Source organism: Pristiophorus japonicus, chromosome 12, assembly GCF_044704955.1.
Source record: "Pristiophorus japonicus isolate sPriJap1 chromosome 12, sPriJap1.hap1, whole genome shotgun sequence".
In the NCBI taxonomy this organism is placed as follows: domain Eukaryota; kingdom Metazoa; phylum Chordata; class Chondrichthyes; family Pristiophoridae; genus Pristiophorus; species Pristiophorus japonicus.
In genome coordinates this window covers 184,456,906-184,475,359 of record NC_091988.1, presented here as the reverse complement: position 1 = coordinate 184,475,359, position 18,454 = coordinate 184,456,906, and the positions used below count along the sequence as shown (strand labels likewise).

Here is an 18,454-nt window from a genome sequence, read left to right as displayed (position 1 = left end):
GGCCCTTCTAGCCTGCACCGCCATTCAATGGGTTCATGGCTGAACATTCAACTTCAGTACCCCATTCCTGCTTTCTCGCCATACCCCTTGATCCCCCTAGTAGTAAGGACCTCATCTAACTCCTTTTTGAATATATTTAGTGAATTGGCCTCAACAACTTTCTGTGGTAGAGAATTTCCACAGGTTCACCACTCTCTGGGTGAAGAAGTTCCTCCGCATCTCGGTCCTAAATGGCTTACCCCTTATCCTTAGACTGTGACCTCTGGTTCTGGACTTCCCCAACATTGGGAACATTCTTCCTGCATCTAACCTGTCTAACCCCGTCAGAATTTTAAATGTTTCTATGAGGTCCCCTCTCATTCTTCTGAACTCCTATCAGACTGGCCTGCCTCTCAATCTGGTCGGCTGCCTGGTGAGAAATGGAGTAAACAAATTCTAAAGAGGTCCTGCCGTTAAATTCAGCGGGAGCTTTGCCTCCTTTTCTTCTCTATCATTCAACGTGTCATCATCTCCTAGCTACGTGCCTGTGTCTCCCAAAATTTTCTGTTTGAATCCTTTCATTTCAACTTCCACCCTGCTCACAGCACCGAGACCAAAATTGCAAATCGTATCCTTCTTGACTGTGTCTGTGTCATCCCTAATTGGCAAGAGATCTACCTCTATAAGCTTCAATGCAACTGCAACTCAACCACGTGTATCATGTCCTGCAAGTTCACATCTGTATTTTCTAAGATACACTGGATCCCTATCAATTAAAAATATTCATAGAATCATAAAATGGTTACAACACGGAAGGAGGCCATTCAGCCCATTGAACCCATGCCGACTCTCAGCTAGTCCCACTCCCCTGCCGTTTCCCCGTAGCCCTACAAATTGTTTTCCTTCAGATACTTATCCAACTCCCTCTGAAAGATGGGATTGAGTCTGCCTGCACCTCCCTTTCAGGCAATACATTCCAGAACCCAATCACTCGCTGCGTAAAAAGGTTTTTTCTTACATCGCTGTTGGTTCTTTTGCCAATCACCTTAAATCTGTGACCTCTGGTTCGCAACCCTTCTGCCAATGGGGACTCTGTCCAGACCCCTCATGATTTTGTACCCCTCTATCAAATCTCCTCTCAATCTTCTCTGCTCCAAGGAGAAGAATCCCAGCTTCTCCAGTCCAACCACGTAACTGAAGTCCCTTATCCCTGGAATCATTCTTGTAAATCTTTTCTGCACCTTCTCGAAGGCCTTCACATCCTTCCTCAAGTGTGGTGCCCAGAATTGGACACAGTACTCCAGTTGGGGCAGAACAGGTTCCTCAGAATTTTCCACACTTTTGTACTCTATGAGCGGGATTTTTGGCTTTGCCATTTTCGGGGCGAAAATGGAGGCAGGCGGGAAATTTACCACCCGGTTAACGTTTGCGCTTTGTGGAGCAATTTTTGTCATTTGGGCCCTGTGCCAGGGGAGCAGCACAAAGGGAGGCGTGGTACTACTTTTGCGGCGCAAAAACAGGAACCTCGCCAACTTTAGTGCGGGGCCGGGAGCGCCCCAAGAGAGGCTTTGGGAGGGGAAAAAAACAACAAAAAAATTCACAACATTCAAAAAACATCGTCAACACCCCCACAACACTAATCGCGGCAAAAAATAAAACAATAAACACCGGAACTTACCTTTTTTGCAGTTTATCCATCTCACCGCTGCCGGCAGGGCTGAACCGCTGTGTTTTCCCCTGATGGGCATCGCGAGGCGCGTTTCGGAGCATACGGGTCAGGTGATTGTCGAAACTTCTGCCTGTGTCGTAATGCGAACCGTTGCACGCCCAGAGTAGCTTTCCCCGGCAGTGCTTCTAAGCGCCGCCGCTAAAACTGACCCAAGGATCGTGACCAGACGCAAAACAGCTGACCGTGCCATTTTTCGCCATGGAGGGTCAAAACCCGGTGAAAATTGGATTGCAAACGACCCAAAAATCCAGCCCCAACTCTATTTATGAAGCCCAGGATCCCGTAAGCCTTTTTAACTGCTTTCTCAACCTGCCCTGCCACCTTCAATGATTTGTGCTCACATACCCCCATTTATCTCTGTTCGTGCACCCCCATCCTTAAATCAACGCATAACCTTGTCCACCCTCCCCCCCCCGCACAACTTCTGCAACCTCCTCTAAGCTTGCAGCCTTTTCTAAACCTTTTATTCCTCGACTCCAGCCTGCTGTACATCAGCCCCCCAACCCTTACCCCTCTCCTCCATTCACCCTTCTTAAAACCCATTTTTTCCATCAAAATTTCAGTTACCACTCCTCTCACAGCATGGCTTTACCTCTTTAGAGCACCTCAGGCTTTTTTCTTTGTGCAAGGTGTAATATAGGTGCAAGTAATGTTTTTACACGGGGTTGCCACTGGGAGCATGAAACCCATGTGTCGGCATGCCAACAGCACAGCAGTTTAAGAACAGGCTCAGAGTCAATGTTGGGCAGATTGGGAAAATACAGAACAAGTCCTTTGATCAAACATTAATGAAGATAACTGCTTTTGGGTTGAACTATTAGGCACTATTTCCAAACTTGTGAAAAGTGTGAATTTACTCACCGAGTACAAGACAGTGTGTGTGATGCCTGGGCTCCAACCATAGTTTAACAATCTAGTGTCTCTGCTATAATTCTCATGCAAAGGTGTTCAATTTTGTCAGGTTTTCACAATGTTCCAGTTCAGTAATAACCCTGTTATTGTTAATTATTTTAATGAATCCTATTATTTCTGAGGTTGGACATTGAAATATAACTAGGGATGAAATAACTGTTGCTTTGACTGCAAGGGATTAATCTGAGATAAGCTGAGTGCACCTTTGAAACGAAGTACTGACCTGGTGGGAGATTGTTTCTTTCAACGCACTGTGTTTCAAGTTGTCAAAAAGATATTGAGGAAAAAATGGCCCAAGTAGATTGACGCTTCAATGGACGTATTGGAGTTTATTTCCTTATTTCGAACCTGTTCACCCATAACCCCTGAGCCCGTTGACCTACATTTGCACTTAGTCCATCAATGCCTTGCTTTGAGCTGTGGCTCAGTGAGTAGCACCATTGTCTCTGAGTCGGAAGGTTGTGGGCTCAAGTCCCACTCCAGAGACTTGAGCACAAAAATCTAGGCTGACACTCCAGTGCAGTGCTGAGGGAGCGCTGCACTGTCGGAGGTGCTGTCTTTCAGATGAGATGTTAAACATAGAAACATAGAAATTTACAGTGCAGAAGGAGGCCATTTCAGCCCATTGTGTCTGCGCCGGCCGACAAAGAGCCGCACGGCCCTTGGTCAGCAGCCCTAAAGGTTACATATAAACCTATGAACAATGACGGAAAGGCAAAGAGCAACCAGTCCGCCTCACACAACTGCGAAACCCATTATACTGAAACATTCTACAATCCACCCCAACCTAAACCGTAGGCCCGTCTGACTTCACTCGTGGACGTAAAAGATCCCAGGGCACTATTTTGAAGAAGAGCAGGGGAGTTCTCCCCGGTGTCCTGGCCAATATTTATCCCTCAATCAACATCACTAAAACACATTGGGGCCGAAATTCAGCCCCGTCGAAAAGCTGGTGCTCCTACCTATTTTCAGAGTTTTTACTGTCGTTCCGGAAGAGGTCCACTCTTTCGCGAAATTCAGCTCTTTGTCTTTTTTTTCAATCGGCCAAAAAGTCGGTCATAAAGGGGGCGGAAGTGGAGGCGGTAAGTGCTGGTGAGGGGCGGAAGTGGAGGCGGTAAGTGCTGGTGAGGGGCGGAAGTGGAGGCGGTAAGTGCTGGTGAGGAGCGGAAGTGGAGGCGGTAAGTGCTGGTGAGGGGCGGAAGTGGAGGCGGGACAGATTCCTCGCCGCTGTCACTCAGCAGCGGAGCGGTGGTGATGTCATTGCGTGTCTGCGTCACCACGTATCTCGCCTCCGTTAAAGGGGAGAGAATCGGCCATCAGTCGCTAGGGACCACTCGGGAGGGTTTCGGCCGGGCCAGCGGCCTGGCACCCAAGAGTGGGTACCAGGCTGTCGGCCGGCAAAAAATATAAAATGGCGACCGCGGCATTGAGCCCTCGACTTTAATGGCCACTGCACAGTCAGGGCAGAGAGAGAAATACAAGATGCACCGGCAGTAAAAAGCTGTCGGGGGCAACGCTCGGCGGCAATAAGTTTTTTCTCGCTAAATTCCATGCGAGGTGGAGGGCGCACTGATGACACACGCACGGCCAGTCGGCAGCGGCGGACCGGAAGTGGGGATCGCCAGAAAAACCCCCGAGCTGAATTTAGCTTGCGGCGGCCATTCAACCCGAAATCAGCGACTGCTCGACTCCGCCGTATGGCCGCTGCAAACGGGCAGTAACGGGCCTTATTGGGGAGCTGAATTTCGGCCCCATTATTTGGTCATTTTCACAGCGCTGTTTGTGGGAGCTTGCTGTGCGCAAATTCGTTGCCACGTTTCCTACATTACAACAATGACTACACTCCAAAAAGTACTTCATTGGCTGGAAAGCACTTTGGGGCATCCGGTGATCATGAAAGGCACCATAAAAATGCAAGTCTTTTCTTACTTTTTTTTAACATTTACATCCTCCCTCCATGGCCTCACCACTTCCTAGCTCTGTAACCTCCTCCAGCCCTACAACCCGACAAGAACACTGCGTTCCTCCAACTCTGGCCTCTTGTGTAACCCCCACTCCCTTCGGCCCACCATTGGTGTCCATGCCTTCAGCCGAAAAGGTCCTAAGCTCTGAAATTCCTTTTCAAAACCTCTCTGCCTTTCCACATCTCTCACCATAACTGCAGCATCAGTGCAAAGCAAAACAACTTCACATCGATGCTATAATTGTAACGTAGATACACCCTAAGCTACCAAATACCCATCACAAATCAATCCCACTATGATGGTTGGGTCACAATATTTAATTAAATATTTGATAGTATTCAATTGTCTACTGACTTAAAATTCTGTTTATTCCACCTGTGTGGGCTTTTGTGACAGGAATACCATAGCTGCTTCAACTCAACATTCTTTATCAATCCATAAAGTCTGCATTGAATGCTAACATCACATACCACTGCTTGCTGCCTGGAACACTTAAGAACAGAAGTTGAAATGCAGAGAATGTCATCATATCCTGAACTAGGATTATTGCAAATTTTTGACTTTCCATTTTGCACCAAAGTGTAATTTATCAAAGAAATCTAATCTATTTAAGTTATTTTTATTCTATCAGCAATCGCAAGGTCAGGTTTGTGAGATGTCCAACTAATAGTTGTCTCTAACTGCAGACTGCTTTATGCGAAAGCAAAAATGTGAGACAAAATACAACCCTAATTATAAGAAAACCTTTTCAAAAATATTCAGTTGATTAGTGTGCAATTCAATAAACTTGCAGTCCTGTTTGAGTGAAAGGAATAGCTGAAACGAATGTCTATGTATTATTTATGCCTCCGGTAGCAGTGGAATCCTAGTTCAATAGAAGCTGTGCTTCCAGTTATAGAGCATATATCTGTGGGCACTGATCGATCTCCTGATTTGCAAGTTTTAAAACGATTTAATTACCTGCAGGAAATACTCAATTGCTGAATAACAATCATGTTTGCAAAGTAGGCAGGCGCTGCCATTTCAGTCACAGACTGAAGAAATGAGGGACAAGGCATCTTCAGATTAGAGACACTTTTGAACCTGTGAGGTGAATGCAATAAATTCAGATAGGCATGACAGTTTTCTCGAATTCCTTCATATCATTATAACAGTATCGCTCACTAACATTCCATTGTTAGGCTCTGATATGGTGACATTTTATTCTGGTAATTTATCATCTTCATGTAAATTGGATAATTGTGTCAGACACAATGACTGAACTAGACAAAAAAAAATAGTTGGTGTATTTTATTCTGGTAATGCTGTACTTGATATACTAGATTTTCCATCAGGGTTGATTCCCTGATTGAACATATAGTTAGTGATCACAGAGAGCACTGGTTGGAAAATTGCAGAGCCAAGGTGCCTGATATTCTCTCTGTTCATTTAAATGGATGACAATCCAGGCATTGTGGTTTACTAATTTCCTTACGAGCACTTTCTGTGAGTCAGGAGTACGTGATAGGTGATTCACTCTGGAGTGTAAACTTTTTCAAATGTTTGTGCAGTTAATGGTCCAGATTTTGCATTGAGAATAACGGTGGGGCTATCAGCACTCACTGTTATGATAGAGTAAATTGGACAGCAGCTTCCAGAGTCCACACAAGTGCACTTAATTGCAGAAATCCAGACGTTGCTGTTCGATTACTCTGCTCCTCCACTGGTTGCGCTATAACACTACCTCACTGACAGGCCCGGCATTGAAATCAATGCAGGGGCGTGAAGTTGCTGTACTTACCCATTAGTTGCCCACTATATATGGCAGAAAAAGTTAGGGCTGGTGCTTTTAGGAAATCACTGAATTATTAACAGGATGGTAAGTCATAATTACTGCCAAACAACATCTCTGGCCCTAATCATTTAATTTTAAAAGTGTGGAGTCTTATTCCTTCGGAATTTAATTAGTGTTGGAGCTTTTTAAAAAAAAATTAAAGTAAAAACATTTTGGGGGCAAAATTGCCCTTTTTTATAACTCCATTAGCGCCTCCGTGGGGCACTAATGGGGCACATTGAGATTATCGCCCAGGAAAGGGGTGGATAGCGTCTCCGGGGAAATTGCCCCAGAGGTTCGGGGGGTTTTGTGCGCTTGGCTGGTGCTCGCACGGCGATGAGGTCATCGCCGTGCGCACCGACCACTCACCTCAATGCGCCGACCCCTTTGCAGCCCGCGGGGGAAGTTGCCCCGTGGGCGGCGAGGACATCCGCCGCTGGGGCGCACCTTAAAGGGGAGGCCTTTTGTGCCATGGGCCGCCATATTTTTCTGTCGGCCGACTCTTCTGTCGGCCCGACAATGGCAGCCCTTGCCTCAACCGGGTCACCATCCTGCAGCTCGGCACTCCGTTATGGGTGCCGGGCTGTTGGCCTGGTTAAGGGCGTCCGTGGTGGCCCTGTAGCCCCTTTAATTGAAGGGGAGGGGTGCTCTGCTGAGTCAACACTGTGTGGCGTATCCATGCTGTGGTGACGTTGCTGGAAGGGGGCTGGGCTCTGGAGCGCTCTATTGCCCCGGGAGCACCTCTTCACGGACACGGAGCACCTCTGATGGTGCTTAACTTCCGTTGAGAGGCGGAAGAGCCAAATTCCGTGCCAGGGGCAGAACTTCCGAAGCGAGCAATAAATGTCCCAGCCCCGGAAGGTTACCCAATTCTGCCCACTTTGTTTTTATTTTTTCTTTCTGTCTCTTTTATCTTTCTCTTAATCCCATCTTTTTTTTTCTTTCTTTCTTTTCCTCTCTTTCTTTCACTCTCTGTACATGATTTCACTTTCTGCACACGATTTAAATCTAATTTTTACTTCCTGGTTTAGACTATGCATGCTTCAGTGAGAATTTTTCAATCTGATTGGATGAAGAGCCACGCTGTTGCTTCACCTCATCACCCACGCCACAGATCCCCTGTAGAGGGCACTGTGCTGGATCAGACACCCAATGACAGTAAGTTGCCGCTCAAAATGTCTGTGTGCAGCTGTCAGCGTAGTGAATGGCGAGTTCCATTTCTTTGCTGCTGACCGCAAAATCCAAGACAATATCTTTGCTGATCCTTATATTTACCTGCTTTCACAACATAATTAAATTGAAACTTATTGATATAATGCTACCAGATCTCGTATTGCTCATGGTGAGATGGAAGATTGGCTGTTTAATAATAGGGGTGTTACTAACAAAGTGTGATGGGGAAAATGTGACAGGAAATAAGTGTGGCACTTACAGGAAGTGCATGGGATACGCAAGACCCTTAGGGGCCGAAATTGCCCCGCGCTGGATTTGCAGCGCATAATTCCAATTAGAGCTTCATTTTGTGCTGGCACGGGAAACGCTGGAGCCGACGTGGATTTGCCCTCTTTTAGAAATAAAATGGTGGGGCAGTAACTGCGTTCTTGCGGCGCTCCCGGGGTGCTCGCGGTGCGCGATGCTCAGCGCCACGCCACTCACATCAGCCATCGCTGACATTCCACGTCATGCCGCTGCATCACAACGTCGCTCCCATTCTCTTAAAGGAAGGGCCATTGTGATCTGAGCAGCACCTTCGGTGCCGCCCAAGACGGGGTACCGGCCTGCCTGTGAGTGGCCCAGTCAAACCAGCAGCCACCATTGTCAGGCCAACAGAAAAAATGGCGACGACGGCGGCACCTCCCCTTTAAGGGTGGCCGGGGCACCACAGCCACCACAGCTTCTCGCCCCGCGCAGAGCTCGCTCCCGCGGGGCAACTTTCCCCGCTGGGCGCAAAGGGGTCGGCTCGAGTGTGATAAAGGGTCAGCACACACGGCGACGACATCATTGCCCGGGCACAGTGCAAAACCCGCCAATCCCCGGGGGAAATTCCAGGTTGAGCGCTCTGTGCGCAGGCAAACACTCTTTAGCCCACCCTCATCGCCGGCCCCCGGCGCTAACTGGCCCTGTGCAAAGGGGCAATTTCGGCCCCTTAATGTAGTACTAGTGAATGCCACGCTTATTGTTAGCGAGAGGAAATGCTGTGCCTTTTAACTGTATTTGTTGTCACAGCTTGAGAGAGGTTACATTGCCACCTCTGGAAAAGTAAGAACAATAGGCAGGGCAGAGGCTGCGAACGAGATAATCTGTGACAACTCCAAACACTTCAAAGCCTCTCCAGTAGCTCATCATCATCATAGGCGGCCACTCGAACGAGGATGACTTGCTTCCATATGAGTTCACAGATGTTTCTATTGTGTTCCTAACACAGATGAGGCTGCACACAGGGAGGTTAAAGTAACAGCGACCTCAGTCTTTAATAAGACACTCCAGAGTGAGGAACAGGCCTTAGGGGCCAGCTTATATACAGTGCTCCCAAGGGATGCTGGGATCCCTTGGGACGTCAGGGGATAAGCTCCCTGGTAGCGGAACATGGGAGTGCATGCTTCATAGATATACAACATCACTCCACCCCAAAGTCGAAGTGAAAACTATTTACAAGGTGAGGCGGTCAGGGGCCTTTCTTTCCCTGGTGGCCCGCCTCGGTACAAATGTCTGTTCTGATGTGTTGGCTGTGCCCTCGCTGGGCTGGTGTGTTGTTGGCCCTGCAGGGCTGCTAGGTGAGCCTGGCCTTGCTGGGCTGTTGGGTGTGATGGTTCGATTTCCTGGTCCGGCGTGGTGTCGTTGATCCTTTGGGTGTGTGTTGTGGGCTTAAAAAAGGTGGTGTCTGCTGTGGGTTGTTCAGGGCAGTCTGTGAACCGCAGCCTTGTTTGGTCCAAGTGCTTTCTGCAAATTTGTCCATTGTCTAGTTTGACTACAAACACCCTATTCCCTTCTTTAGCTATCTCTTTAGCTATCATCATGTCCGCGATCCACTTGGGACCACAGTTTAGCACATACACAGGTTCATTCCGATCAATTTCCCGTGACAGAGTGGCGCGACCATCGTTTACATTTTGTTGCTGCCGCCTGCTCTCTACCTGATCATGCAGGTTAGGGTGAACCAGTGAGAGTCTGGTTGTAAGTGACCTTTTCATGAGTAGCTCAGCCGGGGGCACCCCTATGAGCGAGTGGGGTCTCGTGCGGTAGCTGAGCAGTACTCGGGACAGGCGGGTTTGGAGTGAGCCTTCTGTGACTCGTTTCAGGCTCTGTTTGATGGTTTGTACTGCCCGCTCTGCCTGCCCATTGGAGGCTGGTTTAAACGGGGCTGAGGTGACATGTTTGATCCCATTGCGTGTCATGAATTCTTTAAATTCGGCACTGGTGAAACATGGCCCGTTGTCACTGACCTGATGTCAGGCAGGCTGTGGGTGGCAAACATGGCTCTCAGGCTTTCAATGGTGGCGGTGGCGGTGCTTCCCGACATTATTTCACATTCAATCCATTTTGAAAAAGCATCCACCACCACCAGGAACATTTTACCGAGAAACGGGCCCGCATAGTCGACATGGATCCTCGACCATGGTCTGGAGGGCCAGGACCACAAACTTAGTGGTGCCTCTCTGGGCGCGTTGCTCAACTGAGCACATATGCTGCATTGCCGTACACAGGACTCTAAGTCAGAGTCGATAACGGGACACCACACGTGGGATCTGGCTATCGCTTTCATCATTACTATACCCGGGTGTGTGCTGTGGAGATCCGAGATGAACGTCTCCCTGCCCTTTTTTGGAAGCACTACACGGTTACCCCACAACAGGCAGTCTGCGTGAATGGACAGCTCGTCCTTTTGGCACTGGAATGGCTTGAATGGCTCTTGCATTTCAATGGGGATGCTGGCCCAGCTCCCATGCAGTACACAGTTTTTTACTAGGGACAGCAGAGGATCTTGGCTGGTCCAAGTCCTAATCTGGCGGGCCGTGACAGGTGAGTTATCATTTTCAAATGCTTCCATGACCATCAAGTCTGCGGGCTGCGCCACCATCAACAAGTTTGCAGGCTGCACCATTTCCACCCCCGTGGTGGGCAATGGTAGCCGACTGAGAGCATCCACACAGTTCTCGGTGCCTGGCCTGTGGCGGATGGTATAGTTAAACGCTGACAGCCCGAGTGCCCACCTTTGTATGCGGGCTGAGGCATTAGTATTTATCCCCTTGTTTTCAACGAACAGGGATGTGAGAGTCTTGTGATCGGTTTCCAGCTCAAATTTGAGGCCAAACAGGTACTGATGCATTTTCTTTACCCCGAACACACACACTAATGCCTCTTTCTCAATCATGCTGTCGGCCCTCTCGGCCTTAGACAAGCTCCTGGAAGCATAGGCGACATGTTGCAACTTCCCCGCAACGTTAGCTTGTTGTAACACACACCCGACTCCGTACGACGACGCGTCACATGCTAGCACAAGTCTTTTACACGGGTTATACAATACAAGCAGCTTGTTGGAGCATAAAATGATTCTGGCTTTCTCAAAAGCAATTACTTGGTTTTTTTCCCCATACCCAGTTCTCACCTTTGCACAATAACACATGTAGGGGCTCTAAGAGGGTGCTTAACCCCGGTAGGAAGTTACCAAAATAGTTGAGGAGTCCCAGGATCGACCGCAGCTCTGTGACGTTCTGTGGCCTGGGCGCGCACCTCTGTCTTGGCGTCTGTGGGCCAAATGCCGTCCACCGCGATCTTTCTCCCCAAAAACTCCACTTCTGTTGCCATGAAGACGCATTTCGACCTCTTCAGCCGCAGCCCTATGCGATTCAGTCGCTGGAGGACCTTCTCCAGGATTTGTAGGTGCTCAGCGGTGTCCTGACACGTAACCAATATGTCGTCCTGAAAGACCACCGTGTGTGGTACAGACTTGAGTAGGCTCTCCATGTTCCTCTGGAAGATCGCTGCAGCCGACCAAATTCCAAACGGGCATCTGTTGTAGATGAACAGTCCCTTGTGCGTGTTGATGCAGGTGAGTCCCTTCGAAGACTCCTCCAGTTCCTGCGTCATGTCGGCCGAAGTCAGGTCGAGCTTGGTGAACGTCTTGCCTCCTGCCAGCGTCACAAATAGGTCGTCTGCCTTAGGTAGCAGGTATTGGCCCAGTAGCGAGAAATGATTAATAGTTACTTTATAATCGCCGCAAATCCTGACCGTGCCATCACTTTTGAGTACTGGAACAATCGGGCTGGCCCACTTACTGAATTCCACTGGGGAGATGATGCCCTTGCGTTGCAGCCTGTCCAGCTCGATTTCCACTCTCTCCCTCATCAAGTGAGGTACCACTCGAGCCTTGTGGTGAATGGGTCGTGCCTCTGGGACCAAGTGGATCCACACCTTTGCCCCGGAAAATTTTCCAATGCCTGGCTCAAAGAGGGAAGGAAATTTGTTAAGAACCTGGGTACATGAGGCCTTATCGACATGTGATAGCGCTCGGATGTCATCCCAGTTCCAGCGGATTTTGCCCAGCCAGCTCCTTCCAAGCAATGTGGGGACATCGCCCGGGACAATCCAGAGTGGCAGTTTGTGCATCGTGCCCTCATAGGTGACCTTGACCATGGCGCTGCCCAGGACAGTGATAAGCTCTTTGGTATACGTTCTCAGTTTTGTGTGGATGGGGCTCAGGGCTGGTCTGAATACCTTGTTGCACCACAGTCTCTCAAACATCTTTTTACTCATGATTGATTGGCTAGCGCCAGTGTCCAGTTCCATGGCTATGGGTAAGCCATTCAATTTTACGTTTAGCATTATAGGTGGACATTTCGTCGAAAATGTGTGCACCCCGCGTATTTCAGCATCTGCCTCCTCTCTCTAAGGCTCGAAATTGCTTTGATCCACCATGGGCTGATCTTCCTCTGCCACGTGGTGGTTAGCAGGTTTTGCAGAGCTTACAGCTCGTTTGCAAGCTCGTTAGAGATGCCCCATTGTTCCACAGCTCTTGCAAACATACCCTTTGAAGCGGCATGAATCGGCTGAATGGAAACCTCCACAATGCCAACAAGGTGTGAATTGCCTTGCATTTATCCTTTCTTGGGGACTCTAAGTCATCTGGGTCACCTGAGGCCTGCTGGCAGTTGCAGACTCGTGGTTTCTGCCCTGTACATTTCTGCTCGCAAACACAGTTCCAGTTAACTTATGAACATTGCTAGCACTTGTGTGCTGAGAGATTTGTTTGGTGTTATCGCAATGGCCTTACTGAGGGTCGGTGTTTCTACAGTCAAAAGTTTTCATCGGATGGTCTCGTGGCCCATGCCCAGTACAAAACAGTCTCTGAGCATTTGCTCCAGGTAGCCATCAAACTCACATTGTCCTGCAAGCCGCCTTAGCTCGGCGACGGAGCTCGCTACTTCCTGACCTTCAGATCGCTGGCACGTGTAGAACCGATACCTCGCCATCAGCACGCTCTCCCTCGGGTTAAGATGCTCCCGAACAGTGTACACAGCTCCTCATAGGACTTATCTGTAGGGTTCGCCGGAGACAGAAGATTCTTCATGAGGCTGTAGGTCGGTGCCCCGCCGACCGTGAGGAGGACCGCTCTCCTTTTTGCAGCGCTTCCTTCTCCATCCAGCTCGTTGACTACAAAGTACTGGTCTAACCGTTCGACATAGGCTTCCCAGTCCTCACCCTCCGAGAACTTCTCCAGGATGCACACAGGTTGCTGCATCTTTGCATTGGATTCGTATTCTCGTCGCCAGTTATTGTGTTCCTAACACAGATGAGACTGCACACAGGGAGGTTCAAGTAACAGTGACCTCAGTCTTTAATAAGACACTCCAGAGTGAGGAACAGGCCTCAGGGGACGGCTTATATACAGTGCTCCCAAGGGATGCTGGGATCCTTGGGACTTCAGGGGATGAGCTCCCTGGTGGCAGAACATGGGAGTGCATGCTTTACAGATACACAACAGTTTCAATGAAGGACCCGATATTTCAGTCCTGAACTCCAGTTGAAGGGGTGGAAGATGCCTGTGTGTGGATTTATTTAACGTGTGGTGACCGTTGCACATCAGCCACCACACGGGCTTGACAGAGCTAAGCCTTTATCCAGTGGCAAGGGTTGAACCAGCAGCTGCAAGGCTCATGTCAGGAGTGTAATGAAATACTTATCATTCACCTGGATCAACACTCAACAAGCACAATAGCATCAGGAAAGAGCAAATGCACGACCAATGTCCCTGGCACTGGACTACATTACCGGTGCAGTGTGGGTGTAATTTGTGTCTGTCTACAGGTTGCACCGCAGTAACTCACCTCCCTCCCTGCTCTGCAATTTTTACCAATAAGAAGGACTAGAGAAGAAATGTCATGACGTTAGAAATGTGGGTCTGCTATTAAAACCTTTTAGGGTTCAGTTGCCCCCTGTAAGTGGTCTGAGTCATACTTTTTATGGGAGTTGACTCACACTGCCGATAGTTATTTGCAGGAGAAACCGTAATACCACCTCATGATCTGAACGGATAGTTGTGTCTTTCGCATATGCATATCTTCAATGTCTCCGAAAGCAGATCAAGTTAACACTAGATTGGCAAGGATTGAAGCAAATCAATAGACTGCTTTATTTCACTGTGAGGTAAAGAGTTAGAATCAAATTCAATTCGTTCAATCGGTTCCACTTATCTTTACAAAATAAAGAACATGCCGTGTTCCTCACATCAATAGATAATCTTACGTGACTTGAGCAAGAGGGGATTGCACTTCCATAGCAGTTCCCCGATCCTCCACCGTAACTTCAGCAACACATCGGCAGAAAGCCCAGGCATAAATGGCTGCTTATCCCGGACTTGTATAGTTAGGAATTAAGACTCCTGGAGACGCAACATTTATGGTGGGCTCAGCTACAAGACCTCCTGGAGGTCCCACCCTTCCTCATATCTGGTGGCACAATGGCACTGTCACAATTTTGGACCTTTGCTGTTGTTCTCTCTCTTTCCCCCTCACTTCACATCTCCCTCTCTGAACCCAGTGTGTCTGTTTCTGTCTGCTTAATACAAAAGTATCAGGTCCAAACCCTGGCTTTTGAAAGAGGCTGAGGCTTTCAAATAGAGACTTCCATTAAATCAATACAAGTCAAGTTAATGTATAGACATAATGAAATTAGTAATTATTTTCTTTAGTTTAAATCCTTATTTTGGACATTAAAAATGTCAGTAACGAAGGAAAAACATAGTCATGAGAAACAATTTAGGAGTCATTCTGAAAGATTTGTGGATCCTGGTGGTCAGACTGCATAATCACAGGCAAAACCCCATTATGACTTTGTAATGGAAAAGTAGGCACACAAAATGTGACAGAGAAGAGGTGTCATACATCATCCTGACAATATGTCATTAGAATTTTTACAGCAACCAGGTGCAATATATTCACTTTCCTGCGACAAGCTCAATGATCACTAAAAAGCATGCAAGTATTTGGGGTGTATGTCATTTAGCTCTTTGCAATTCTATGTTGTATTTCAAATCTTATCAACATGAGTATGTGGAGACTATTCACATGTGGGAACAGAGGACACTTGGGGAAATAAAAATGCAAGATGAGTTGCTTTGCTAAATATTAAAAGTGATGTTTTTATTAGATTTCCTTTAAGAATAAATCAATGCTGTTATTAAAAAGCTGGCTTCTGTAAATATTGTGTCTGATTTTTGTCAATCTTTTCAAAATACCGATGAATGTAAACTCAAGAGTATGTTATTTATTATTATAATAGTTCTCTGATGTGTTTTATATAATATAAACAAGCCCAGTGACATTTATCATTTTTAACTTAATGGGCCCAAAATTCATCAGGACGTAAGGTCCGCCCATTTCTCTGCGGTATTCCAGGGGTGCATCGTTTAAAACCGCCAGAATACCACCGAGATCAAAGAGCGCTAGTTTGGTGGAATTTTTTTCAGCGGTATGTGAGTGGTGTGCAGCAGGCGATACTATAGTCGATCAAGATCGACTTTCTTGTCAATGGACGGTGTGGCACTGCACTGCGCATGCACAAATTTATTTTCTTTCGCTTTTTTTTCCACAGATGATTTTTCTCCGCGATTTCAGCGGGTCAGGGGGTCACCTGCGCATGTGCAGAGAGTTGAGGTCAAGTGAGAGAGAGAGAGAAGCAGCAGCAAGGTATTCAAGGGCCAGTTGGTTTAATCAAAGATTCCAGAGTCAAAAAATATTAATAACAAATAATAATTATACAATATCAACAATAATAATACGTATTTTATAAATCAAAAATCAATCAAATAAATATAAATCTAATGGAAATGCTGAAAAAAAAGTCGAAGTGCAGGAACATCAAGAAGGACGGGAGGTTGTGGGCGCCCGCCATCGACGAGACGGAGCTACCTGTCCTGCTGGAGAATATTACAGAGAGATACTCCGACTTAACGAAGGGTGGTCCTGGAAAGCCCTCCCCAAAGGAGTACAATAGGATATGGGATGAGATTGGGGAGGCTGTGTCCTCCACAAGTACAATGGTACACACTGGGGAAAGGTGCCGTAGGAGGTGGAACGACCCGACGAGGGTAGCAAGAGTAAGTAATGATTTTATTTATGCACTCCCCCATGTGCCATGTACCATGTAAATGTAAATGTAGGTTCGGTGTCACATGGATGATGTTATTTATTCCAAGGTTATGGCAATGTATTTGTGCCTTTCAGGCAATGACAAGAGGACTAATGCAATGTTTTGATGTGTGTGTGTGTGTGTGTGTGTGTCTGCGATGTTAAATGGTTTGAAAAATGTTACTTTCATTTACTTCACTTTCTGCAGAAGACATCTGCAATAGCAGCCAATCAGCAGCCTACCGGGGGAGGACCCCAAATGCAAGAGCCAGTGACAGAGATAGAGATCCGTGCCCTGTCGTTGGTCGGGGATAGCAACTGTGCCACCATTGGCATTGGAGCTGACCCAGCCACACAAGATGGTCAGTTCAATACAATCCCCGGTCTGTGTTGCGGCCTTGTAATGTCATGTAATGTAACCGTAACTGTAATCTTGGCCTAATGTAATGTAAGTTTATTGCACTGTAATGTTGGCCTCGTGATGTACTGCAATGTTGGGGGCATGTAATGCAATGCATATGTATATTTATATATGTATTGTCTGTCTGCGATATGTAATGCAGTAATGCAGCAGTGGTGGATATTTAAGTAAGACTGCGTTATTTCACTGTACTCATATAACTCTGACCTCTCCCCTGGTGCCAAGTATTATTAAATGTTGTTTTGTACTTCCAGACTTGGAGGATTCAGACCAGACCTCCACAGAGAGATCAGACGACAGACCCACTGCCTCCACCTCTGGTGTCATCCAACGCTCTCCTGACTTCAACCCTGCCAGAGATGATGAGGAAGAAAGAGCAGTTGATCCTGGAGCCAGTGGAGGTGGGGGTGGAGATGGAGGAGGATACATCAGCTCCATGTGGGCCTGCTGGAACATCCTCTACGACTGACTCTATATTCATGGCAATCCCCCATGGCTCCTCGGATTCTGCGGAACCAAGCGGTGCACAGCAAGGCACCCCCAGTGTTGCAGCACCTTTGCCGCAGCGACGGAGGTTGGTGCAGAAACAGTCCGTTGCTGCAAGACCGATAGGCGCGGACCAGAACATGGTGCGTTTGTCACAGGCCAGCGTCAACATAGGTGGAGAGCTGCTCAAGGCCTGGCTACGATAGTCAGAAACATCACGGCGCATTCAGAGTGGCAGTCAGAGGATATGTCCCGTCTGATCATCGCGATGGAGTGAACCGCTGACTCCGCGATGCCATGCAGCAATCGACGGGATTGGATCATGGTGCGTAATCCCCCCGTGCCATAGTAGCCAGGTCGACAGCACCTGAGGGTGGGGAGCTGCCAGCAGCTGCCAGCCCTGAAGCCCTGCCTTCTGATTCATGAGCGTCTCCTGAGGCCCCATTCATTGCGGCTACAATGTCTGACTCCCAATGACAGCAACAGCACTCAGGGTACACTGATGCACGCCGGCTTGGTACCACCACGGGGAGATCCGAACCCAGGGTCAGTGGAAAACGGAAGGGCAGGAGTAAGAAATGGGGTGTGTGGGGGGGGGGGGGGAGTCCAAAGGGTGGTGGAATATGCGGTCGAGGTCGAACAGTAAAGGTTGCTTTGTTGTAGTTAAGTGTTCATTGTTCATTTAAAATAGTTGAAGTTTGATGTTTAAAAGTTTATTTCAAGTTGTTAAGGTTGTTCAAAGTTATAGTTATAAGTTTTACAAAGTTTTACAAATGTACATTTTTTTACATTTTTACATAAACATTTCAATTGAGTTAAGCACTCTTGTACAGTGTCAAACTTTTGGGGTAACAGTCATCAGAGTCCCAAAATGCAACTCTCCATATCCAAGCAAAGCATTCATTTATGAGCTGCTGATGTAATAATTTTGCAGTGGCAGACGCTCCGCGAGCCCTCCACTGTGGTGTTGGGGGGGGGGAGGGGGTGGTGCCATGGGTTCATCATGAAGCTCCTCCTCATCTTCCTCCCCCTCATTTTCCTCTTCTTCCTCCTCTGTCTCCTGTACTGTCTCCTCAGGTGGTCCCGCAGTCCCCTGTGGCAATTCCTGTTCCCGCATAATTGTTAAATTATGCAACATGCAGCACACCACTGTGAACTGAGCAACCTGCTTGTGCTGAACTGCTAAACAGGCCTGCTGAACACCGAGAATTGCGAGGTAAGTTTTAGGTGCGCTTTTAATTCTACAAAATAAGCTGGCCTCTCGGAGATGCGCTGTTCTGCGGGACAGTGGAAACTTGGGCCCAATATCTTGTCTGTGGCTTCAAATGCATTTCTGCTCTTTTCCAGAAATTGGACTGATGAACACTTTAATGAGAGAAGGCTAATTATAAACCAACAAGCTGATTTATTTTATATATAATGTGTGAACAAACAATAAAATTTACAGCGAATCCTAATTTATCTCATAATGTCCTGCATAACATAAAAAATAATAAAGAACTGCACACCACTCCTGTTGGTGAA

General features: G+C 47.6%; 1 protein-coding gene across 1 annotated transcript; it reads left to right on the top strand.

The window, feature by feature from the left end:
- The first annotated feature begins 3,933 nt into the window (after positions 1-3,933).
- LOC139277080 (myb-related transcription factor, partner of profilin-like) lies at positions 3,934-17,461 on the top strand. Its single transcript, XM_070895093.1, has 4 exons — positions 3,934-4,533; positions 15,488-15,992; positions 16,232-16,385; positions 16,699-17,461. Exons 2-4 carry the CDS (start codon positions 15,717-15,719, stop codon positions 16,911-16,913), a joined length of 645 nt encoding a protein of 214 aa, XP_070751194.1. The 5' UTR covers positions 3,934-4,533; positions 15,488-15,716; the 3' UTR covers positions 16,914-17,461.
- Positions 17,462-18,454: the final 993 nt, after the last annotated feature.

Bases quoted from the DNA above. Each gene is read 5' to 3' on its own strand.
- LOC139277080 (XM_070895093.1), top strand. From the start codon at position 15,717: ATGGAAATGCTGAAAAAAAAGTCGAAGTGCAGGAACATCAAGAAGGAC. The intron at 15,993-16,231 runs GTAAGTAATGAT...CACTTTCTGCAG, and splicing joins ACCCGACGAGGGTAGCAAGA to AAGACATCTGCAATAGCAGC. The intron at 16,386-16,698 runs GTCAGTTCAATA...TTGTACTTCCAG, and splicing joins TGACCCAGCCACACAAGATG to ACTTGGAGGATTCAGACCAG.